Source organism: Xenopus tropicalis, chromosome 9, assembly GCF_000004195.4.
Source record: "Xenopus tropicalis strain Nigerian chromosome 9, UCB_Xtro_10.0, whole genome shotgun sequence".
Lineage (NCBI taxonomy): Eukaryota > Metazoa > Chordata > Amphibia > Anura > Pipidae > Xenopus > Xenopus tropicalis.
In genome coordinates this window covers 37,692,567-37,720,002 of record NC_030685.2, presented here as the reverse complement: position 1 = coordinate 37,720,002, position 27,436 = coordinate 37,692,567, and the positions used below count along the sequence as shown (strand labels likewise).

The 27,436-nt window shown below is 35.6% G+C and overlaps 1 protein-coding gene across 1 annotated transcript in view; it reads right to left on the bottom strand.

Moving 5' to 3' along the window:
• Positions 1-11,906: 11,906 nt before the first annotated feature.
• The window catches only part of grin2a (glutamate receptor, ionotropic, N-methyl D-aspartate 2A), a 303,301-nt gene continuing 287,771 nt past the window's right edge, over positions 11,907-27,436 (bottom strand). Inside the window, exons 12-14 of the mRNA XM_031893562.1 lie at positions 20,326-20,513; positions 17,121-17,359; positions 11,907-15,125 (exon numbers count right to left, since the gene is read on the bottom strand). Coding sequence (XP_031749422.1) covers positions 13,344-15,125; positions 17,121-17,359; positions 20,326-20,513 — 2,209 coding nt within the window. The 3' untranslated portion in view covers positions 11,907-13,343. The remainder of the gene's footprint in view (positions 15,126-17,120; positions 17,360-20,325; positions 20,514-27,436) is intronic.

The window sequence follows — 27,436 nt, the reverse complement described above, 5'->3', positions numbered from 1 at the left end:
TATCCTGTATATAACCTTGAAGAGGTTCTAAAACTTTGCATAATTATTAGAATAATCGTCTGACACCCAGATAACCGGAACCAGTAATTGTAATATATCCAATCAATGGATTCCACATCATTAAGAAAACTGCATATAGTTTTGATATCGCTTTCATGGGCTTTACATTATTGCAATTATTTACAATATTGCGTACTAGAATTTTAATATACAGGAGAGTAGAGTACAGACGTTCTATAGCCGAGGGAGTACTTTTACAATTATTTTTTACTATGTGCACGGGCGCTAATATCACTTCCGCATTTGAGAGACGGAAGTGAGGTGGAGAATCAAACAAGGGTATAAATATAAGATAGAAGTTGGGGTTCTAATTATTTGGCTCCTGAGGAAGCATGACGGTAATCAGGCGAAGCGCGTTTTTTGACTCGCACATTACTTCTGTCAACAACTGTAGATTCCATTTGGCGTGCTGTTTTGTGGAGTCTGGTGAGTGTTTTGACTCACCAAAGTGAGGTGGTGGAGGACAAGCATCACTTAGCACGTCAAAAACCACTCACATTATTTATAAGTGCACTTCATGGTTTTCTCTTTGTTTTAAAACATACTGCACTATATTTTGATATTTTGTTTTATTTTTATGCGCTTCCACTATATGTTTTATGCATACGTTTGAGACCCACTCAGAGGGGGTTTACTGAGAGGAAGCTGCAAGCAACATTTTCTATGACAACATAGAAGACAAAGACTTTTCACAGACCAGTAAGACCACTAATAGCACTGAGTACTTTTTTTTGTTTATTTAAGATAAATAAATTCCTCCTAGTATCCTTCTCACGTGTACACCCACAGAGACCAGATCCCTAAATATGCAAGTCACTATGACGATAGTTTCAAATGTGTCATTTAAATTCACTATTTCTGTTAATCCATAATCTCTTACTTTTTATTTCAGGTCAGTGCCACTTTTTTTGTAGAAAAAAAGTAACCAACATGAGTGACTTTTCCACTGAGCAGTGCAGTAACATTTATAGTCACTTCTTGTGCTGTCAAGGGGCTATCCCATACCAAGCACATAGTACAGTGCAATACTTATCCTGAAACAGTGTCCTCTTTTGAGTACAGTGCAATACAGTTAAGCCATTGTTATTTTTACCCCTCCCATGCACACACACACCAACAAATCACTCATCATTGTTATGGTGTCATGGAATGGAATGCTGAGGGTATGGTGCCATAGAATGCTGGGACAACTATATAATGAAATATTGAAGCCACTATGTAATTAAAATCCACAGGCCACTGTATCATGAAATGCTGAGGGTGTTGTGTCATGTGTCATAAAATTCTAGCTCCCCTGTGTTTTGCATGGTGAATGGCACCCTTTCAACTTTTTCACGTACATCTTTCAACCATTGGTTAAATGTGCAGAAAAATATCTATGTAAAAAAAATATATTTAAAAAAATTGTTAATTCTTGAATTTTAGGTTTTTAATGAGTAATTGTTTTCAGTAGCATAAATGTATGTTGCTCCATCTTATTTGGAAAATACATGGACCTTCATAGTCTAGATAACAGACCCGTATATAGTAGAACCCCCATTTTAAGTTTTTCAGGGGACCAGAAAAAAAATGGTGGAAAATCCGGGAAAATGTAAAATCAGTGGATGTAAAATGGAGGTTTCCCTGTACTTTGTCTAAATTGATTGAACGTAGGCAGGATTGTGAACAACCATGTTATAGAACAAGTCAACCCAGAATATAATTTTTTTTGCCTAATAAAAGAAAACAACATTCTAAGCAACTTTGCAATATACATTGATTACAAATTTGTAATGGTTTTTGAGTTATTTGTATTTATAATTGCTATTAAAAGCAGTGTCTGTCTGTCCTTTTCAATTCTCTGCCCTGGTGGCTCTTACTCTTGAAACATTGTAACACAAGGCAACAGACTGACAGACCTGGCTTGCTGGTGGAGACTGGGCTTTGCAACATTGTTTATAAAGTAGGATTGCAATTACACATTTAAAATTTACAAATACAATTTACAAATAACTTTTAAAGCTTACAGTTATGTTTTATTTTATTAGGCAAAAACTTATTTTTGGGGTTGACATGTCCTTTTGGAAACTGTTTTGTAGAAACTCCTAACACATCAACCTGAAAGAGTTCATGCAATAAAAGTGTAAATTTCTAAAGAATCCTAAAAATAATCCTTAAAAATTAAGTGAGGAGGTTTCGTAATTACAAAGCTAAGTTTATTTAATACCCTGGGATAAATACCGTTGGGATGAACCTTTGTTTACCTTTACATGTTCAAGTCTCTTTTGAATTTCTTCCTGAGTGACCCATGCATAAGTAGGTCACGCATAAGTAGTTATATTACTAGACCTGGGCCTATCAAAAAGGAAACCTTCATTAGCTGGTTCCTCAGTTGTGTAGACAAACAAAAAATAATTCAGAATTTCTGCTTTTTCCCCTGCTCTCATCCCTGGTCCCATCCCTTCTTTAAAAAAAAAAAAAAAAAAAAATATATATATATATATATATATATATGTTTTTATTCCTTTTACTCCTTGCTGCAATACCCTTTCTTCATTTCTTTAGCTTGCCTGGTTTTAGCTTTTGCCTATGCTTTATTGGCTTCTTTGTAACTGATGAAAGCTTTCCTAGATGTCCCAGCTAACTTGAATGTCTTAGAAACCAACTTTTTTTTACACCAACACTTTTATCAAACCACAAAAGTTTTGCTTTGCAATGTCTTTTATTGCTTACAAGGGGAATTTACTATATGTATATTTATTAAGCAACATTTTAACGATTACATTTTGCTTCTGTGTTTAACCCTATGAAAAATATCTTACCAGTTAATATATTGCAAGTATGCCCTTGTAGCATACACCAATTATCATTTTCATTGTAACCTTTAGACCAGCTGAAATATCTACCTAAGGCATCCACAACCTCCCTGGTGCTATTATTGGTAATCTCTTAAGTGCGTGACTTTAATTCTGGCTTTTCATAAAGAGAAACTCCTCCACCCTGTGTTGTGCTGAAACACTAAAAGAACTTTGAATACTGATGAAATTATGTACAGAACAAGATAAGAGTTTGCCAAAACTGTGTCAACAATGCATACTTTGAAAGCAGAGGGCCCTGTGCTTACTGTAATTGTTTTTAGATGGCATTATGTAACTTGTGCAAAAATTACAAGATCTGCTGTATGCATAATAGTACTGGACTAGGGAGGAGATAATATCTCATTAAGTACAATAGGAAATATTAAAAATATCAATCATAATAAAATTTTAAGATAAAGATATATAAACATTATAATGTTATATTTCACTTGACTTGGACTTACAATGAATTACGTTTTGATTTATTGGCCATATAAAATAACCAACTGCTTAGAAATAGATCAATATTATACCTACCCATTGAATATTTTAAGAGGGAATGAAGTTAGTTGTGTACAGTACTTTTTCTGTGTAAAATGAATGCCTATGACCTTCTCCATATATCTTTTTTGATCTTACCCTCATCGCTTTGATTTATTTAGAACTCAGGCAGTTCTTTAAAATTACTTCTCATTACCCATTCTAGCCTAAGGTGACATGTTTGAACATTTGGAAATTGATTTATTCACTATTTCTGGCTAACTCTGCCAGACAGATGGTCATAGGTCCAGAAAATGAACTAAATGCCCTGCTCACAAAATCATTTATAACTGAAACATGCATCCTGTTCTTTATTTGCTTTCATTTTAATTATTGTTAATTCATTGTATGAAATAAAAGAAGTTAAAAATTGTATTCTGATGAAGTGCCCAGAAAATGTGTCAGGTTCCCTGTAAATGCTGCAAATGATGTTCTGACTTGTTGTTTGTAATGTGATGGAAATAAAATTTGTATGTTCTTAAGAATTTTTCCCTGCTTGGATCTGTTCTTTGAATGCATGTACTAGTCCACAGCGAAGCACACAAAGGGTCTCTGAATCCAGGTAAATGCAAGGTAAACGGCAAGAGTCCAAGTAAGGTGTAGGGGATATTGCTGCACTCGTTGCTGTGGGCACACCACAGGCCAGGGGGAAGAACAAGAGTAGACCTACGTCAGGTCCAACAGGAAGGTACCCACTGTGAGAAGATCAGATTGGTGAAGTACACAGCAGTATAAACAGCTAGGGTGAACCAAAGCTTGGGCAATGGCAGTGAGTCAATATAAGGTACTTAAAAGTAAAGAGTAGGGAGGGCTTTAACAATTAACTGTACCTGCTGATTAATGGAGCAGAGACTTATTAGGCAGATTACTTTCTTGAAATTGTTCAATGTATCCAGTCTGCTGCAGTATTGTAGGGAAACTATTAGGGAAGCCGAGAGGTCAAGGTCTTGGGTTTAAGCCTGATAGCAGACTGAACACTACAAGGCCTTATTTATGTATTTATGGGGCCTTTATTAATGTTGATGTTGGTGCAGAACTATGCTTACAACAGGCAAATAGTTATTTTGGCATAATTTCATGGTATCCCTCTGTACAGGTAATAAGTAGTGTCGAGCGAATCTGTTCTGTTTTGCTTTGGAGGAAAATTTGTGATACACAGAAAATATTGCACGTAAAAAAATTGTCGTATGTGTTATTTTTTTGACGCACACAACAATTTTTTTTGATGCGCACCATTAATTTTCCCCACTTTTTGCATGCATTTAACAAAAAAAAAGGTCAATTGCGAAATGTGGAAATTTGCCTTGAATCTACCGAAAAATTTTGCTCATCACTTATAAGGACTGTTCCTAATATTAAAAAGAGTTATTATAGCCTAGTTTAGCTGTTCACACCAAAATAACAATCATGTGACATCAATTAAGGTTTATTGCTGATCAAGGTGATAAGTAAAACCAGTGTTCACTTTGCCTAGACAAGGACAGCTATTGTTAGTTCATGAATCATGCACTCTGAGAGATGGATTTATTTCAAGGAGTTACTCCCAGGTCACTTTAAAGAAAGCTTTTATGGATAAGTTTCGGCATACCTTTTCTAAAAAATACACAATCACGAGTAATAAAGAACTATCAGATTTTAGTTCCACTGATTTAGATAGAAACAGAGAAAAACCTCCCCATAGGTCCCCTTTCTGCATTTTAGCAAACAGTTCTCGGTTTTCTCAAGTTTATCATATATACCTGTATATTGTGTATATTATTCAAAAGAATCTGTCTGTTGAGGACGCATACCATTATAGGCCAGATCCACACTAATGGCTGTAGCTTTGTGGCTCAGAAATCAAGAACTTTGGGTGCCATATCTCTCTCTTTGTTGAGGGAAGACACAAAAAATTAGACCCTATATGACTATCCCAAAAAGGCATGCTTAAATTTGGGGTAAGGAGATGCATTAAATGCTCCCATGTACAACATGCAAACACTTTTACCTTCTCCACTAATGGAAAACATATTCTATAAAAGAATATTTTAACTGTAACACCAAGGGGCACATTTACTAATCCACGAATGTCCGAAAACCGTCCAAATGCGTTTTTTTCGTATTGATCGGTATTTTGCGATTTTTTCGTAAATTGTCGAAACTTTTTCGTAGCCGTTACGACTTTTTCATAAATCATCGCGACTTTTTCATAGCGTTACGACTTGCGCAAATTATCGCGACTTTTTCGTAGCCATTGCGCCATTTTTCGTAGCCATGAAAGTTTCGGATTCATTCAAGCTTCAGTATCGTGACTTTCCTTGGGCCAGGTTGGAGCTGCAGAGTGCCATTGAGTCCTATGGGAGGCTTCCAAAATCATGCAAAGTCTGAAAGTTTTGGCCGCCGTTTACAAGCGCTCAATACGAAAAAGGCGCGACAATATACGAGCAAATCGTAACGGGTACGAAAAAGTCACGACAATTTGCACAAGTCGTAACGGCTACGAAAAAGTGGCGTCAATTTACGAAAAAGTTGTAACGGCGACGAAAAAATTGCGAAAAATACGAAAAAGTCGCAAAATGTTCGTTTCCAATCCGAATTTTTCCCATTCGGATTCGTGGATTAGTAAATCAGCCCCCAAATGTGTTGTATGTTTGCTGACTTGGAAAAAATGTGGTTGCCAATATATTGAATAGACTTATTGGCAACCACATTTAAAGAATGTATTAGAAAACACATTTCAGGCATAAGCACTAAAAAAGAAACTAATGTAAAAAGAGATTTTCTTTACTGTACTAATGGAGACCCCAAGCTTTTAGGGGTCACAGGTATAAAGAGAATAATCCTAGGAACAAGGGGAGGTGACATGACACACACGTTGATATAAAAAGAAACAAGGGGGATTTTTTTATCTAGGCAGCAGGCTTCCTAAGGGTATTTACTCTTAGGGGGAGATTTATCAATCCACGAATGGTCCGATCGTTCGTTCAATCGTACCGTTCGTGTTTTCTGCAACTTTTTTGTTATTTAACGCAACATTTTCGTACTGTGCGTAAAAAAAACACGACAAAATCGTATTGTCACAACGAGTACGAAAGTTTGGGATTCATTCAAGCTTCGGTATTGTGACTTTCCTTGGGCCATGTTGGAGCTGCAGAGTGCCATTGATTCCTATGGGAGGCTTCCAAAATCGTGCACAGAAGGATCAAATTCGGAAAGGTTTTCCTGCATTTTACGATCGTTCGGATATGAAAATTTTGTGACTTTCGGACCGCCAATATGATATTATCGTGAGTAATACGATTTTTTCGGAAGCATATTCATGATATTTGCGATCATCAGAAATTATCGTATCCAATCCGAATTTTTCCCATTAGGGATTCGAACTCGCATTTTAATGAATCGGCCCCTTAGTTTGACGTGCCTTTTGTAATAATCTCTTTCATTAATCTTTCTGGGTGTTTTATGTTTTTCAATTCTTCCTGTATTTCTTATGGCGATCAGTACTAGATTGTAATTATGAATCTCTACATAGATGTATCTTTGCTTATGTACCACATGCTTATGTACAACATTTTCTAAGCATTGATACTCATGTATCTTAGATCTCTAAACATAGTAAAATGTATATGCATCCATTTGCACAATATTTTAAGTTTTATTTACTGCAATATAATGGGATCATACCTTTGTAAACAAACTTTTGTTTTTGATTCTGTGTTCTGCAGTGCTGTCCAACTTCTGTGGTACCAAGGGGCGGAATTTTTCTGGCCTACATGGTGGATAGCCGGTAATGGAAGCTTTTAAGACCATACCCACACTAACGACGGTAGCACAGCAAAAACCCAAATGGTTGGTGCCCACTGTAGAGATATCATCCTTCATACATACTGTATATGAAAGAATTATATTATGTCATATTAAGACATACCCTTAAATCCATATGCTTCCTCCTCCCCTGTGGATAGCACAGCAACCACCAGCTCTGCCTGCCCTATCCTGTCTGTGTATACCATACTCTCCATGCCAGTGTTTGCCATACTTTGCCTGCCCTACCTTGCCAACGTGTGCCATACTCTGCCTGCCCTATGCTCCCTGTATGTGCCATACTCTTCCTGCCCTACCCTGCCTGTGCGTGCCATACTCTGCCTGCCCTATGCTGCCTGTGCGTGCAATACTCTGCTTACCCTATGCTGCCTCCTGTGTGTCATACACATATTTCTAACTACTTTTTTCGCAAGTATTTTATACAAAGTTCACCAATCATTTTTTATTTTTGAACATCATGTACCCCTCATTAAGATCCAATGAGGGGAGCATTTAATAACCATCAGAATTTTTTTCCCTTTTCAGATTTTTAACGTTTAAAAGTAAAAAAAAAAAGTTGCATTAAAAAAAGACACGGCCATATTTAAAAAGTTGCGCCTGTGAAAGACAACGCTAAAAGAGACAGATTCACTCATCACTACTAAACACATATTCTAATTAATGCAACATAATATTTGATTAATCTGTATATGAAGTTCATGCACAAAAAAGAATAATTTCTTATTAATTAAACAGGTATGGGATCCGTTATCCGGAAACTCGTTATCCAGAAAGCTCTGAATTATGGAAAGGCCATCACCCATAGACACCATTATAAGCAAATAATTCTAATTTTTAAAAATGTTTTCCTTTTTCTCTGTAATAATAAAACTTTATCTTGTACTTGATTCAAAGGCAAAACAACCCTATTGGGTTTAATTAATGTTAAAATGATTTTTTAGTAGCCTTAAGCCACAGAGATCCAAATTATGGAAAAATCCCTTATCCGGAAAGCCCCAGGTCCAGAGCATTCTTGATAATAGGTCCCATTCCTGTACTGAGCCTCTTCTATCCTACAGTAGTAGCTAAAGTGAAATGGCAGTATTTATTGAAAATAATGTACAGCACAATAGAGCCAACTGATAATGTTAATTCCCACAATTAAAGTGGCAGTCAGTATGCTGCTGCTTGAGTCACCTTGAATCAACTACTGACTTTGACAGTGGCCGACTTCTGTGTCGTGATTGTCATCATATGTTGGTATAGCCGAGTTCTATAACTTATGAAAACAGCTGAGTTTTTTTTTTTTTTTACATTTCTATCATTTTAAAAATGCTTGACAGTTCAGGCTTGAAAATGAACACTAAAGTAATTCTGTAAAGAATGAGAGCAAAACTACAGTATATATTCTTCTATAATGTATGCTGCTGTTAGCATCCAAATATTTACCATATTTGAAAATGCTTAGAAGGCAGAACATGAAAAAAAAGAAAACGTAGATCAGCATTACAAATAAATGTATTTAGATTGCCCCTCTCTAGATCCCCACCCTTAATGGAGAAGGAAAAAAAAGGTAGAAGGTAAAAACTAAATAAGCTTTATCAGACAGTTCTATGTAAATACAGCCATAAGCACTCACAGAAAAGAGTCTTCTATTAAAAGAAACACATGGGGCCCGATTCACTAAAGTCCGAAATAAGGAGTGCTATTTATAGCATGCGTTAAAAATCTTATCACTTCTTATTTTTCGCTCGATTCACTAAAAGGACACTTGCCATAATTAAGAAGCGATGTTCTTGGCGTTATTTATCTTGCGACGACATATTTTCAAGCAATAAAAACGCAGCGCACAACATATTACGCAGCACGTTGCTTGAAAATATGTTGTCGCAAGATAAATAACGCCAAGAACATCGCTTCTTAATTATGACAAGTGTCCTTTTAGTGAATCGAGCGAAAAATAAGAAGTGATAAGATTTTTAACGCATGCTATAAATAGCACTCCTTATTTCGGACTTTAGTGAATCGGGCCCATGATTTCTTGCTTTCATTTTTGTAAACATGTTGCTAGGGATTCTGTAGTCCTCTCTCAGAAAAATCCTTCATTCCCGGGGCCATAGTCTGCTCAGCTCTCTCTAGAATGCAAACAGCAAGCTACTTAAAATGGCAACTGCTGTCTTAAACAAACGGAGAGAGCTTCTAGGGCTGTTTACTCAGGTATGGTAATGATTTCTGCAGAATAAATATAGTGTTCTAGGCGGCACTAATGTGGTAAATCTATTGGCACTAAAAATGCCAAAATTACTTTTCTTCTCCTTTAACATCCCTGAATTTGCATTTAATGCACAAAGCGACAAGTACAGTATTTACAGCACCTCGACCTCCCTCCAAATGCATAGTTAGGGGTTCCAGCAGCTCCTTTAAATTCTGCCCTTAAGTGCCATCCCACTTGGGTTAGCATTTCTTTATAGCTGAGACCTTAAAGGTTCTGTCAATTACTGCTACTTACTGGAATCGCTTACGGGGTAGGCCCTCCTTTGATCTATTTAAGAAATGTAAAGGAAATTATACCCTATAGACATTAAATTTACCAATATGTGGGCAAAAAATAATTTTCATTTTTGTATATCCAAGATGCAGGGAGAGATCCAAAAGGGTTAAAAACTCTATTATAAGAGAATATCTATTATGATAATAGGCAAGGGGACAGATTCTAAAAAGCAGCAGGAAACATTCTGGATTTAAAAATGCAAACCTCAGGTTTCCAAAAGACAAAATATTGATTTAGATTTGGCAGCATTCTTTTGACAAACAGTATTTACTGTATTTTTTTCCTATTATGTTTGTTCCACAGTTTTTATATGACTTGTCTTTAAATACATTTTTTTATTCCAGAATTTTATCCTCGCAGCTACCTATTTGCATAAAATAATCTTATCCTATTTTAACTGCACTTGATTTTCTATGGCTTTCCATGGTGGAAAAAATGGTGTTTCTAAACATGCCCCTGTGTGTAACATGACCTTCCCCTGAAGTGTTTTTAAGCAAGCTAACTACTGTATATTTTACACCATGATGGTTATTTTTATTTTATGCAAGTATAAGTTTCTTGGCTATAACTTCCAAAAATTGTTCGGATGAAATGACAAAAAACAATCATGCCTGTGAAAATGTTTTCTGCCTTGGTAGACTACCCTTAAGTTATTCAGGCACAGATATATTACTGCATCATTTTTATTAGTTTGACAAGGAGTTCAAATATAATCATTTAACATTTTTGAAAATTAGATTTATTCATTTATCATGTTGTTAAAATATATAAAAGTACATTATTTGGGATTTTCTGCCCTCTAACTATAAAATCTAAACTATAAAATAATTACCGTATTTTTCGCCGTATAAGACACACTTTTTCTTCCCCAAAACTGGGGGGGAAAAGTTGGTGCATCTTATACGACGAACTGCTGAAGATACTATGTGCCGCGGCTCTCTGCTACATCCTTACTTTTATAAAGTTGCGCCCGTGCGTACTGACGTCACACGCACAGGGCGCAACCTTATAAAAGCACAGAAGCAGCTGGGAGCCGCGGCACAGAGAGAAAGACGCAGTTCGTCGTGGAAGACATCACGGGAGCCAGAGGCCGCTGGCTGGAGGTTAGGGGGGAAATGGAAGGTGCTTGGGGGCTCTGGGGGAAGCTGAAGAATGCTGGGGGTGCTGTGGGGGAGCTGGAGGATGCTTGGAGGCCCTGGGGGATGCTGAAGGATACTTGGGGGGGCCCTGGGGGAAGCTGAAGGATACTTGGGGGGGCCCTGGGGGAAGCTGAAGGATACTTGGGGGGGCCCTGGGGGAAGCTGAAGGATACTTGGGGGGGCCCTGGGGGAAGCTGAAAGATACTTGGGGGGGCCTGGGGGAAGCTGAAGGATACTTGGGGGGGCCCTGGGGGAAGCTGAAGGATACTTGCGGGGGGCCCTGGGGGAAGCTGAAGGATACTTGGGGGGGCCCTGGGGGAAGCTGAAAGATACTTGGGGGGGCCTGGGGGAAGCTGAAGGATACTTGGGGGGGCCCTGGGGGAAGCTGAAGGATACTTGTGGGGGGCTGGGGGAAGCTGAAGGATACTTGGGGGGGCCGTGGCGGAAGCTGAAGCATGCTTGGGGGGGGGCTCTGGGGGAAGCCTCATTATGTGCGAGCTTTATACAGTTGATATAAAATATTTTACTACAGTATTTGGTTCAGAATCTTTTTTTTCTAGATTTTCCTCCTTTAAAATTTGGTGTGTCTTATATTCCGGAGCGTCTTATAGGGCGAAAAATACGGTATACAGTTCTACCTGAATACAACTGAGTCTTTATCACTTTTATGTTTTAACTAGTCATGAGTGAAATTTTTCAGCAGCATTGATTCGCTTTGAAATTCCGCATTTCGCAGAATTTTTTGCAAAATGGCCACAAAAATTTGGCATAAAAAAAATTTGCAGAGTGAGGAAAAGGTTGTGTCAAAAAAGTTGGTGTCACATCAATAAAGTCACGTGCATCAAAAAAGTTGTACTGTAGCCTCGTTTCACAAAGTTCGCTAATTTTTCCACAGTTTCAACAAAGCGAAACAGAACAGATTCGCTCATCACTAGTTTAACAGATCATCTGTTCCATAACAGTTTAAAAGTAAAACAATACCAAACATTATGCTTTCATAAACTGTTTATTATCAAACATGGTAAATAGCAAATCATCTCTTGGATTCAAATGATGAAATGTATTTCAATGATTTATGATGCCCAAATCCTATGTTGTACTTTTGAGTAACAGAAAATAGTTTTGCAGAAGGAGTTAAAATTTACCAGCCAGAGCCTATCCAGTTAATTCATTGAGTATACTGCAAACTATTCCTTTAGACAACTCTATGATACATTTTAATGAAATAGGATATATGCTTTCGTAAAAGAAGACACTAAAAATGAGAGAAATTTACCATGCAAATACATGATTTTGCATTCCATAGACACTACACAAAAAATGTGTCCATTTGTGTTTTGGTTAAATTCTAGCAATGTCGCATATATTTACATTTCATAAAGCAGATGGCTCCACTTTGTCCTGTACAATGAACAACTAATATGAATAAAATAAAATGAAAAATAAGAAATTACTATACAGCCCTGAGAGTAATCATTAGCAAGGGGCTAGAATATATATACAATTGTTGATGTAGATAAATATATATATATATTTATATATATTGGTGCAAGAAACAAGTAAAAACAATGGATATGCAAAAAATAATTCTAATAATAATAAAATATGGAAGCACTTGAAACCTGCCATGGTATGAAGTAATATGTTTCTATAGCTAAAGTACATTAAGTGCACAGGCCACAAACTTTCCCTTTCTCCTTCAAAAACTGGCTGTTTACCACTTCAGAAAAACAGCTAATGTGCATGATAAGTTAATCGATAATCAGTTTTTACATATTTATATTGAATATGTAGTACAATGAATAAACTATAAAATATTACTATTTATCAAGAAATACCGTATATGAACCAGGTTTTCAAAATAATATTCACATTGTGACTTATATCAGGAATCCTCAAAAAAGTTATTTTTTTTAAAGATTTATTTAAATATCATCAGATGTGGTCTCTGAAATAGTCTCTGAAATACTTCTGTAACTGTGTCAGACTTTTTGTGTGAAACGTTCGTTAAACCCTAGGTGACTGTGCAAATGCATTCTTACATAAAATATTTTCTTGTGTCAAACTACATGCATACAATATTGCTTATCTGCTATTAAAAACATTAAATGAAAAATTACATAAGGTTTTCCTCCTTTTTGTCTTATGTATTGTATAAGTGGCATGGATGGTAAATTACATAAAAACATAGTTGCCAATATTTATTTAGGCAGTACTTAGGAGATGCACATTACAAAGTTAATTTGTTCTTAGTTTTGTGGCTAAGTTGACAAAAATGTTGTAATTTACAGTATGTATTATCTATCATATTATGTAGGCAAAAACCACATATAGCAGTTCCAAAGCATTGTATAAGAATTCTACTTTTGCCTCTAAAATGTTGGCAACTACGAGAAACATTTAGAATAAAATGTGGTACATATAGTAAACATTTTAAACATCAGATTCAATGCTAGGCATTTTCTTAAACACACGTCTATTGCTGCAGGAATTTACAACCCGTGGAGCTGAATACACACTATTGTTGCTTGTAACATAAGGCAGAGCATATTCTGAAGCACACATGTCGTTAGGTACCCGTCCATCCCTTGAAGAATATGAAGAAGTAGATTTAATAGATGACCTTAAATAGTTATCATTTCTTGCTTTTGTTAAAGAGGACTGTTTGTAAATGTCTGAAGAACTTCTTCCATGACTTAGTTTTTGAGTCTCCTGATAAGAATGCAGGAAAGGGTTGTCAGAAGAGTTATCAGGATAAAGAGACTTGCTTCTCTTACTCTCCTTTAAAGAGTCTGTAAAAAGCGCAGTATTGTTCCCCAACAGTTTTTCAGGTGGAACAATAAGAAATTTAGCAAATGGACTATCTTGTATGTACCTTTCTTTCTCCTTCAAACTTACACTACGTGGTGGCCTTCCAAGATCCTGTTCCCTGGGTTTATTAATGTTGTCACATGAATGCTGCCTGTTTATTCTTAACTTATTTTTTTTCTGAAAGTGTAGAGCATTATTCTCAAGCCAGTTGTGCTCATAAAAATCTTCAGAATGCATAGAGTTGGCTGCCTCGTGCAGCATTTGATCTTCATCAATATCATATAGTTTCCCTATATGGAGACAGTCATCACACTTGTATGGGGATCTTGCAGTGTAATGGCCAGTATAGTTAGGCATATTAGAAAGGCAACTTCTGCAGTGAGTAGAGTTTTGCCTATGTCTGTCATTGGATTCAGACATAGATGTATTCTTTTCTTTTGAACTGTAGTGCTTTGAAAATAATTTGTACTGTATGTCGTTATTTGGAAGTCTGCCTTCACTATGCAGAGGAGTTCTATCTGGCTGCAGAGCTTCTGCTTTCCTATAATTATCATTGTGATCTTGGTATACATCAGGATAATCATCATCTTGGTCAGGAGAATTTTCACTATATTTAGGCTGGTCCATTATAAAGCTTGGCTCCTTATCTCCATCAATTGTGTAGACTTTGTCACGATTAGAGCCATGTTTGAGTTTTAGATATGACAGTTCAACTTCACTGCAATCTCGGGGATATTTAGAGGACACAGACCGTTTTTTTAAGTTGTCCTTACTTTTATGGTGTTTATTATTGTTTTCAGAATCTATATGACATGTGGCTCTGCTTGATGCCTCTGAAACATCTGAAAAATGACCATCCTCTGGAAGAAAGCGTTGATTTTTAGTAGATGGCTTTGATTCTTCTGTACCATTTTCATTTACTGAACCCTGGTTTTGTCGTAAAGTTTCTACTGATTTCTTCCAAAGTTGTCTAGGTCTGGAGTTTAATTTTGGTTCTGCACTTACAGCAACCTCAACTGTGTTTGGATTAGATTCATTAAGAGTAAGTGGGTGCTGACCTTGAAAAACATAGTTGTTAAGGTTGTCTTTGGGGTGATTACCAGATAACATGGCAAGATCATATGTATTTTCACTATATACATCTTTTTGTTGAAATGGCCTGTTGTCTGAGTATGATAAATTGCCTTTATCTAAAACCATGTCCATTAATAATGAATTTCTTTGAATATAGTCAGATGTTCTTTTGGGTGAGTTGCACTGGGATTGATTTAAATTGGATAGATTTGCTATATTTTTGGATGCTCTCAGTAGTTTCAACATATTTGTCTGAGAGGCAGTAAAACTGAAATCAGGAGATTTTTTCTTTTCTTCTATGTGGACTCCATGAATACAACTGTAAATGCCCTAAAACAGAAAAATAAAACTATATCAGTAAAAATATATACAGTTTCTTGTTTAGAAAAATGATTAATACGCCCAATCAAGTGTTTCTCAAAGTTTCTTAATGTAAGCAATATGTAAAACCCATTTTCCAATTAATATATTAACAATGTTTTTTTTAAAGTTAACAAACAAAAACAAAGTCATGTAGACTGATATAGGCAGCCTATCTGGCTATGTATTGGAGTCCCTCCAATGGGCCTGTTTATCTGATAGCTGGGCAAAGATTGGCCAAATATTGATTGAACAGTTTAAAAAAATCCCATCAGAGTAAAGACTACATTAAGTATTCATTGATGTGGTCTTTGCCCTGACAGCCTGCATACCGTCATTGTGATCTGATCATTTGGCTCTTGCCTAGATGGGGATATCGATATGTCTAGATAATGCTTTGCATTCTTTTTTGGGATTGGGGTCTTCTAGTCAATATTTATTTATTTTAACCTTTATAATAAGGAATAGAATAAGAATGGTCTTATAAACTCTCTTATTACTGATTAGTTCCACAGTCATTTACAGAAATTTTGGTTAATGAATAAGTTAAACTTTTACTTTAAAATTCCAAAAGGACTATACAGCCCTTAAAATGGAACAATTTCTGAGCCTGATGCCATTTCTGGCAAAGCTGCTCAGTGACTTCATTATCTAGCATGAAGCTCTGACCCCTTTAGTATACCAAGCTTTCATTTGAATAGGAAGCTGGTCAATTGAGCTGTCTACTACGTGTGCCTGATTTCTAGTGATGAGCAAATCTGTTCCATTTTGCTTTGCTAAAAATTACAAAAAATGCATAAAAATCAATGGGAGTTTTTTCACTGTTCCTTTTTACTGCGTGACTTTTTTTTGCAGCCATTGGAGTCCTTGGTTGTTTTTTCACAGCAAAACCTGGCAAGAAATTTTGCTCATCACTATGGACTTCCATTGGTGCAGATGGCAGCAAGCATGCACAGTAGACAGCTCTTTGACCAGCTTTGGTTCAAAAGAGCCTTTTGAGTGCCAGAATAACAAAATCTGATAGCTGTCATATGAATAATGCTGTTTTTTTTTAATTTAATATTCTGATCTGAGTATGAATCTAAGTAAAATATTCTTGATGACATTTCTAGCCGCATCCGGTTATTGAGAACAGAGAAACGTTTTTAAATAATAATTGGTAACTACTTTTTCTCCTTAATGTACCAGTTTGTAATGTACCAGTTTGCCAACTGGCTAGGGGGCCTCCAAGTTTATGCCACTGATTTTGGGATATTGTTGATATCTAGGTTTAAAGCTATATGCTTTTGTGCATCTTCCCTCGGTCTTACATTTTTTGTTTGGATTTGGTACAATCTTGCCAACTTTAATTTAATAAAAATATTACTGATCTCATGTATGTTCCACCAATGAGGACATTATGCATATAGCAAGTTACAGGTAATTGTAGATAGGGGGCAGAGGGACAAGGGCATGTGAGAATGTCAGTGACATAAAAAAAGTGCAGAAATAAAAGTGAAAATGATGTGCTGTGCCTCGGGCATAAAGGTAGGGAAAGAAAAAGATGATTGACAGCTTAGATTTATAAATAAGTTTATAACAGGTAATTCTCGTGTCTAATTTGAAAAGAACTTGATATGCAACTTTAAATTCGAACTGAAGCAAACCCTAAGGGGGGCATTTACTAACGTTCAAGTTGTCCTTCTTAGAACTGGAAGATCTTTCTTTGTGGTTTTAGAGGTTTTCAGGGGGTCAGATTCTTTCATTTGTGCAACAAAATGAAAAAGTTGTGGTTTTCAAATTTTTTTCCTTGTGTCTTTTTGTTTGTGCTTTTTAAATTCAGATTTAGACATTTGTGTTTTTTCTGGAAATGAATTTAGTTGTGGTTTGAAAACTCTAAAACCACGAAAATCCGAATGTTGCTAAATCTGCCCCTATGTTTTAGGGTGAATTGGTGAATTGCAGTTCATGCAAACCATTACTTACCCTGCTAATTGAGAAAAGCAGCCCTGGTGTGCCAGTACAAACTCCTGTAAAACAATATCGTAGTTTCCAGTAAAACAGATGTTCCCATACAAAGGTTATGAGGCTCAAAGCCATAGCTGCCGCAAGCATGTAGAATACTCCAGCCATGTTGTCAATATCTAGCTGGCTACTCATTACTTCATTTTTCTCAGTATGGCAGATTCCAGTTAACCACAATTTTTCTAATTCTTCCATTTCACCTAACACAAAAAAACAAAGAAACCCGTTTAATAGAATAAGTAGAATAATTCAATTCTGTATTCATAATATTTGCATTGGTACAGTCATATCTATAAACCAGTAATCCATAAACCACAATAATATCAGAGTGGCACAGAAGTGTTCACCTGCTGGCTGAGAAATATTTTCTAGAGTTGACTTTTACAGTGGGGCACATTTATCAAAGGTTAAATTGTTTGTTCCCCATTTGTGTTCCCCATTTTTTTTCTCTTAATTTCTAAATCTCCAAACTTTTTTGACATTCTGAAACATTTTTACAATAATCAAAAATTCAAATTGTATCAATCAGACTCTTTTATCAAAGCATTTCCCCACTTGTTTGACTCCAAATTTTAACTTGTGTAAAAGTCCTGAAAAATTATTTTTTCTTTTCATCCAGGAAACAAAATAGGCAAGTGAGATATATTTTATTTACTGATGGTAAAATGTAAAAAAAGCTCCATAGGAAAAATATGTCAGGAAACAAAATAAGGAAAAATTACTGACAACTTGAGCATTTTTAATGGGTATGGAATGTGAAAATGTGTGTTATAATACTTTATAAATCTGCACTATAGCTAGAGAAACCTAGCCTTATTTGAAGCTTTACCTGTAATAACTACAAGATTTCTTTCATGAAGGACCAAAAGCACAGTAAGAGAAATTCTCAGGATCTCGACAGTGCTCAGTTCCAGCCAAGGCAAGGCTTCATATGATCAACCCTCCCCCTACACTGTCATTCCCCATCCACATTCTCATTCCCCACCCCACCACTTGTTACCAGGAAACCCAATGTTCATCCACTATGAATCCACTTCCCCACCCCTGTTCATCACAAGATTTTGCTTAGAAATTCCAAGGAAAATGTTAGTTCACACATATAATTATTTTGGGGAAAAAACTAAAAGAGCAAATTTAATAAATATTCCTTCAACTCAACAATACGTTGTAGGGCAATAATACAATTAATGATAATAACAAAAATAATTAGATATGGCTACAATATCTCAATATCTCAATGTGAGATGAACCTATCAGCATATTTGGATCAAGGAAGTGTCTGTCAAAGCAAATTATTTGGGACAGATTTTTCAAAGGTTGTAAAAATAATACATTTCTGGTAAAAAAAATTGTTGTCAGCAGTATTTTAGACTTGCGTTTGAATTAATTATGAAAACCTTTTCTTTGAGTGCTCATGGTAGAACACTTTCTGATGAAAAAACAATGGCAACAGTGAGAGAATACTGTGAAAAGAAAGTCGCTGAGTGCTTCAGAATTTGGGAAAAGTTTTCAGTGTCAAAGAAACCTTCATACATGTGAAAAAATTGGCCCTCTATAATACACAAGGACCTTGAGGCATTGAAGGGATACTGTCATGAGTTTCCCTTTGTTGCCCTTGGAAAGGCATTTCAGAGAAATTAGTCACAGAGATCTACTGTGGATGACTAATCTCTCTGTGGGACATTACCCTAAAGCACAGGAGAAAGTAAAACTTAACTGACAATGGCTGATAAACTGAAATACAAGTAAATACAAACAACCTTTGCAAGAAGATATTTAAGCAATGACAAAGCAATAATTATCTTTAAACTCCCCTTTACAAATAAATCAAACAATTTAAAGAGAACACCTTTGTGCTAGTTACATAGTTCCATAGTTACATAGTTACATAGGGTTGAAAAAAGACCAGTGTCCATCAAGTTCAATCCATCCAAGTAAACCCAGCACACCTAACCCACACCTACCAATCTATACACTCACATACATAAACTATAAATACAACCACTAGTACTAGTGTTAGGCTAGCACCATACAAAGCGGATTTTCAGTCTTTAAAACCACCAAAATTCCAATGTAGATAAAGAGGCCTCCCGGTGTAATTAGCACTTGCCACAGTGAAAGTCCTTCACTTCCTGTTCAATTCTATGGGATTTTTAAAGACCTATGCCTTTGATTAATACACCTCTGAGAAACCCATAGAAATAAATAGAGAGTGGCAAAATTACACTGTGACTCTCATTTTACTTTTTAATTAATATGCCACTATGTCTAATATAAGGTTATGAATGTCTTTCAGTGTAATTTGCCTTTTTGAGGATTGTTTATTGACATAAATATGTATTTTTAATTATTAAAAAAGACCACCCAAGCAACATTATTGATATCATACAGATATTATTATTTTTGCCTTTTCTTGAATATAAGGAATGCCCATACATATCTTTATGTTAGATCAAAATACCTTGATAACGCAATGCCAGCTTGTTTTATCAATTATCATTTTATGAAGAAAAACACACAAAAAAACCCTGCTCCAATGTTGGTGGAGTTGTTTAAATACAGTATGTGAATTTGTATCATTAAAAAAAAGAAAGGAGAAATTCCTATGGCATTGTACTTATCAAACAGTGAACTTTAACTTTCAACCATCGATAAATACACTTCTAAAATGCCATAGGAATAAATAAAAAGTAGGTGAATTTTTCTATAGTGAACTTTGATTTCACATTTCCTAAATCTGCAAATCTAGTTAAGGTGCCATTTTTTTTTCAGGTATCCCATTTTGCTACACATTCTACTCAAAGGAGACAGACTACAGCATATATATATGTGAAAAAGGGGCAAATAGGAAAAGTTATATCTAAGCAATGATTAGCTATATATTTGTAGTAAATATTCAAGGAGCTAGTTATTATATATTAGATGTGATTTTATTCATTGCTGTAGTTCAATTTTGTTTTGTGTTTAGGACCCTCTGTTGGTATAATTTCTTTAGATATAAAAGTTATTCAGTATAATCGTGTAAAAAATATATATATGAATATTTGCTACCTGAAGATATTAGAGTGCACACAACACACCCACACCCAGAGTTTACTTTAGTATTAATATTGTCTGCTATTTGAATATGTGTAAGTCTTTAAAATAAAGAAACTAGGTACTTTACCATCTCCAACAAACTGTAGAAGAGCTAAATCAATAGGGCGTTTCCATCTTGAACCTTTCTGGAGAGCTATACCATAGCCAGTAGTAGCAAAGATATACCCACTCCCAATTGTCACCAACTTGCATCCTTCATCCCTTCCAGCCATGTAGTTCAGCACTGCTGCATCATAGATAAATGCATCCAGCTTTCTAAAACAAAACATATTGTAGGGACAAATACATTAGAATTGCATTAAACGGTGTACCCCAACATTGAATGTGCAAAATTAGTTTGCTTAATGCTTAAAGAGATACTGAAATACAGAAATCAAACTTTTTTTTAATCACTATCATAACATTGTCTTTGCATGCTATTTATAATTTTGCTGTAAATGTATTTGCCCAATGTTTTTACATTACCTATCTGATCCCCCATGTTCCTCAATGAGAGGACTGCCATATTTGTGCAGCAGGAGTCTGTCAGCATTAAAAGCTATAACTGACAGGTTGAGATCAGACAGAGTTTTTTAGTATCAGTATTACTTTAAACTGAAACTGTCAACAGGATGAAATGTCTTTACATTTGCCTGAACACAAAGGGGGAGATTTACTAATACACAAATCCGAAAGGGAAAAATTTGGATTGGAAACGAAAATTTTGCAGTCTTTTCGTCGCCGTTGCGACTTGTTCGTATTTGTCGCGACTTTTTTGCCGCCGCAGCGACTATTTCGTCGCCGTCGCAATTTCATATTGACCGATTGTAAACAGCGGAGAAACCAATCCGATTTTTTCGCGATGGCGCTGAAAAAGTAGCGGAAAATATACGACAAAGTCGTGGCGGCGACAAAAAAGTTGAGGAGCATACGAAAAAGTTGCAACGGCAACGAAAACGTCGCAAAAATACCGATCACTATGAAAAAACTGCATTCGGATGCCTTCTGACCGTTCGTGGAAAAGTAAATCTGCCCCAAAGTGTAATACTGGTATGGGACTTGTTTCCCCATAAGGGGTATTTCCGTAATTTTGATCAACATACTTTGTCTAGTAAAAATCATTACAACATTAAATAAATACCATAGGATTGCTTTACCCTCAAAAAAGGATTAATTATATCTTAGCAAACTTATTAAACGAGGTGAATAAAAGATGTTTGTGGTCATCAGAGCCACTTCAGTAACCCAGAAAACATTATACCCTTTAAACAACAATATAGAAAAAGATACATATAGACCTTTAATCCCATATAATGGTGACCTTAGGGATTCTTTATTTTAACATTACCAACCCTATTTATAAATTTTATATTGAGAACTTCAACATTTTGAAGCTTTTTTTAGCTAAAATACAATAGAATGGAAATGGGTGAAAGGATAACTATACCCCTAGAATGAATACTTAACCAGCAGTTTACATCATACTAAATTGCCCATTAAAGAATCTTACCAAACTGAACAAACTCTGTAACAGGAAGTAGTGTGGGAGTAAAAGACCTTTGTCCATAAATTTGCTGATGTGACCTACCTTGTATGTGTGCCCTTGGTTTGTTTGTCAGGAATGATCTCAGGGGGTGGCCCTTAGACTTTAAATAGCAATTTTCTATTTAGGATTATCCAGTGGCACATACAACTTAAACAAAGTATATATTTATGAAAATGGTTATTTAGATAAGGCAGGGTTTTACATATATGCTGTTTTATGTGATATATTTTTTATAGATGCCTACATTGTTTGGGGGTATAATTTTCCTTTAAAGGAAAAGGAAAGCCACAATCGCTGTGGGGGTCAAATGTTAGGCACCCCCCCAGTGATTGTATTCACCTCACCTACCTGATACCCAAGGCCAGCACTTCTGTCAGCAGAAACCTTCACGGCCTGGGTTTCTCCAGGGTGTACCAAGGAGTGATCCTCTTCCTGCTGATTCTTTTCTAGCCAGGTGCACGTGTGGTAGAATGAAGAGCTGAAATTTAACAAAAAAGCCAGCTTTTTCACTCTACTTTGCATGTGGTGGCCCCAGGGTAGCATAGAAAGAAGATGCAGGAAGAGGAGGTTCACTCTGTGGTGCTTGCTGTAAGACCCCTGGGCAGGTGCAGTTTTCTGGCCTGGTGTATCAGGTAAGTGAATACAATTACTGGGGAGTACCTAACCTTCCTTCTCCTCTAAGCGGCTCAACATATTAAAATCCCATTAATTACTAAGGGGCTCATTTACTAAGCATCAGATTTTTTTTTCTGATTTCTAGTGTTAAAAGAAAAAAAAAGTCACTTTTCTGGGGTTCACAATGCATCAAAAAGCCTAAAAATCCAAATCCCACAAAACTCGCTGACATCATGTAGAAGTCAATGGCAGATGTTACTACTCTTCCATAGAGGAGCCTTCTTTTGGTTAGAAACTTTAGAGGTTTTGGATTTTTGACGCTGTTTTTTTTGTGAGATAATTTGAAAAATTGTTTTCGTGTGACAAATAGAAACATTTTGAATGTTAGCAACTTTTCTGTGACTTTTCCTTTGTGGAGTTTCTCTGTTTTTAGTAAATGTAAGATGTTCATGGAAACGAGTTAATTCGAATTTTGAAATAAAAAATAATGAGAAATGAGTTTTAGTAAATTTGCCTCCACAACTGCAGAATTTAGTTTGTGCAAACTGTATTATTACATGAAACCCCTAAAAGGACACTCATACACTTCTGGACACAACAATTTGCTACCACTTATTCCCTTTTACATACTGTAATTTATTGCTTCATGCAGCTTTATGTTGTTAGCCTATCTTCTATGTGTATACCAGTTATGACTGACTTTTTTTTTTTTTTTGCAGTTCTTGCCCCAAGCAATTCTCCTTGGACTTTGTTCTCTTTTTTTAAAAAAAGAATTTCTTTTTTTAACATGTCCTGTTATCATGACCTCTTTTTCTGTCCTTTACTTTAAAAATCATTTGATGTAGTCAAAAGTTTCTGTCATGTGCATTGGCCTCTAGGCTTCACATATGAAGTTGCTTCATGTATTCCAGAGTATTCTTGTCATGTAGAAAATGCATTAATATTGCAGTCCTCATTTTGTTACATATCGTTCATATCTGCCCTGATACAATCTGTCAGATTTGCAAGGATAGCATCTGTCAGATGTCTTAGTTTTACTATTGCCATAATCTCAATAAGTTGGACGTCTAAACTGGGCCTCATACAAGTCAAAGGAATGTTTTACCTGGTCTCACAAATTCACTGCCTAACGTCAGGAAATGCAATAAAGGTATTTTACATAAAAACATGAAGCCCAATTCCTTTTTCCTTTGTAATAAACATTTTGCAGTGAAATACACCAGTAAAAAGAAAAAAAAAAATCAAACCACATTTTAAAATTTGAGCGAATGGATGTTGCTGACAAAAAACTCCCACTCTCTAAGACTGTATTATATGCAAATAAAATGTGCTTATTTTTATTATTACACTATAACATTGACAATTTTGACTATTAATTCTAAATGTTTGCAGTTTTGTTCAGTGTATTACTTTTAATCCTTCCCTCTTATTTACACAAGTATGTAGTTTAATCACATTAAAGAGGTAATTCACTCTTAAGTTTACTGTTAGTAACAGGAATTTCCTGTTTTTAGCTAATTTTCGACAGGTTTTTATTTTTTTATTGTTTTTTTTTTTTTAGAATTACCATCCTATTCTGCCACTTTCTAGCCTTTCAAATTGTCACTGACCCCGGCAGCCAAAGAACTATTGTAAGGCTACAATTCTGTTATTACTACTTTCTATTTGGGAACCTATCCTATTTATATTCAGTCTCTCATTGGCCAAATTCAATATTCTAGGAGGAAATATAAATATTCTATTTTTTGCCAATGTATTGTGATGCTACTGGGACTTATTAAAACTGATTATTTGGTTTTCTCACACAGATAAATATCTATTTACTATTCAGTCCTTTTTGTTCAGTTTGCATCCAAAACTTTATTTGTTTTAGTTTTTCTATTTTAATGTGTTTTATCAACCATAACCTTACATTCATAGTGTACCTGCCTGTTATGGTACAATCAAAGCACAAAGCATGCACATGAGCAAAAAGCATAAGCCATAAGAAAAATAGGTTCTATTAATAAATCATTACTATCTCAACCTGTGTCCATCAATTGTCCTATGGGTAAATGTACAAAGAATCTTTAATGCAAAGCAAGCAAAAACTAGTTTTGCTGATCAGTGATGAATGAGTTGAATAATAATAGATACACTACAGAACTGTTCTATTTTCTTTACCCTTTGAAAATCTGAAATATCCTTTCCGAGCAGCTGACTAGTCATTGAAGCATTTTTTAATAGAACTATTTGGACATAAAGCAAAAAGCTAATTTTAAAAACTAGCTCAAAATTTACTGGGTATAAAACAATTAACTTTTATGGGTATTTAAATAAACATTTTTTGTCCTAGAAGAACAAAGGCATTTTATTACCTTCATTTAAAGGGTATGTGCAAATATCACTAAAAATGCCAAAGATTTGCAAATTTAAAAAAATACCATTAAATCTCAGAAATCTTATCAAATATTTGCATTGCAGAAGCCACAATCTAAATCAAACACTAGAAGCACAGCATAAATATCTGTATGATGAAAAGATGCCTACAATAATTAATGGTATATAATATCAGTTTTAGCATTGCAAGCTTTGTAAAATAAAGTAGCTCTATACAACAAAATACTGTATACTTTTCCCCATTCTTCCCATGATGCTTACCTTCAGGGTCTACTGTCTTCCCTGACTTATTGCTTATAACTAAGTTGAATTGCCTGCACAGTGTCCTGCCTTAGATGCAGATTATGATGTGTACCCATTAGTGATGAGCAAAATGTTTCGCCAGGCATGGATTCGCGGCGAATTTCCGAGTTTTCGCCATTGGTGGATTGTTTCGCGAAACGGATGAAAAAATTTGCAGTGTAAAAATTTGCTGCGCGACAAAATAATAGCCGTGAGCAACAAAATAATAGCCACGGACAACAAAATAATAGCCACGGGCAACAGGTTTTTTTTGACGCGCGACATTTTTGCCGTTTTGCGAATTTGCGGAAAATTCGCAAAACGCCAAAAATGTCGCGCGTCAAAAAAAACCTGTTGCCCGCGGCTATTATTTTGTCGTCCGTGGCTATTATTTTGTCGCCCACGGCTATTATTTTGTCGCGCACCGAATCTTTCCGCTGCAAATTTTTTCATCTGTTTCGCGAAACAATCCGCCAAGGCGAAAATGCGGAAATTCGCCGCGAATCCATGCCTGCCGAAACATTTTGCCCATCACTAGTACCCATCATGATTCAAACATGCCCAATAGAAGGGCTGGAACAAGACTGATAAAGCAAGGAAGGGTGAAAAGGATTGATGACGATATATTTATTTGCATATATATTTTATAGGTGAGAAGCAGTACAACAGCCACATTCCTTCTAACATAGGATAATTGTCACTGTTATTTGGTTTGACCTACCATTTAAAAGACCAGTGATCCTATATCAACAGCAGGGATCTCTAACCTTTCTTACTCTTGAGCCACAGTCAAATGTAAAAATAATTGGAGAGCAACACAAGCATCATAAAAATTCAAGGAGGTGCCAAATAAGGGCTAAGATTGGGTATTAGGCAGCCTCTATGCACACTATCAACTTACAGGGGGCTTTATTTGGTAGAAATCTTGTTTTTATTCAACCAAAACTTGCCACCAAGTCAGAAACTCAAAAAATATCTACAGTATAAGGTCTATTGTATCTAGCAACTTTTGTTAACTTTAAGGAGATTGTAAATGTGAATGAGTGCTTGTCTGCTGAGATATGATACAACTATTTGTTAAAATTAACATTAAAGTCCTAAACCTAGTATAATGGGCTCCATTGTGAAGAAAAGCATCAAATAACAAAAGTTCTTTGAAACACAATGGGGGATGTTTGATCAATACTCATTGGAAAATCTATAATAAATGGGGACAATACTATTACTGTAGGATTGAGCTCTGTTTAGTTTTAGAAAATGTGAGGGTTGGTGGTGGTAGCAATTCATAGCTGTTTTTAATATGGGAAAGGTTTATTGCCTGTGGCATTGAAAATGCAGTTTACAACTTTTCTCCAATTTGTTTTTGTCCCCTACCTAGTATTACACAATCAAAAACTAGCTTTTGCTTTAAATCTTTCAGTTCTGCTTCTTCCTATTGGTGTGGGTTTTAATGTACCTAGCCCAGATAGCAAAATATTTAGAGATAATTCAAAACATGTTTAGCTGAGAAAAATCATATATTTTTCATGTATCTATGCTACTAGTAGTGTAGTAGTATTAATAGTGTTGTTCTACTTTCAAATAAAACACATTAATGCATCCAGAATGTATGCTTTTTTCTCTACATATGCGAATAATTGTATTTTGTAAGGTAAGCAGATTTTCAGCTGTAGGGGAAATGTGCTCTAATGATCAGCACAATGAGGTTCTTATGCACTCCTTTCATTTAATGCTCACTCATTGCCCTTTTCCTCTCAGCTGCTCTCATGGATATGCTAATATGGTTTATTTAACAGATAATTCAAGTATTACAGGAGTATTATAAGAGCATTTCTGTTTTATGCGAGGCTTTAGAAAGTCCTTCCATGGTGATGAAGTTTAACATCAAACAGCTCAGTGCTTATTTACAGTTTGTGCATTTTTTCAAGAAACAACAGTGTCATTTTTTAAATTTTCTACACAGGATTTAGTTAGGATAGCAATAAACTGTTTTATAATTACTGCAAAAGATTTGCAAAAATATTTAAGGTGAAACTTGCCATAGGCTATGTCCTTCATTTGTTACATGTATTTATTTATTTTATAATGCAGTATAAGTAGGCATGCAAAAACACTATTCAATGTACTGTATGTAGACAAGCTTCAGCAAAATTATAGCCATTCATGCTACAAATATATACATCCAACACCAGTATTCCTGCAGGCAAAAACTCAGGTCAGTGTTCTAACAAAAGTTGGGGGAATGTTACATCCTGTATCTACCTTTAGGGGCACATTTACTAAGCCACGAACGGGCCGAATGCGTTCGATTGCGTTTTTTTCGTAATGATCGGTATTTTGCGATTTTTTCGGAAAATTGACGCAACTTTTTCGTTAC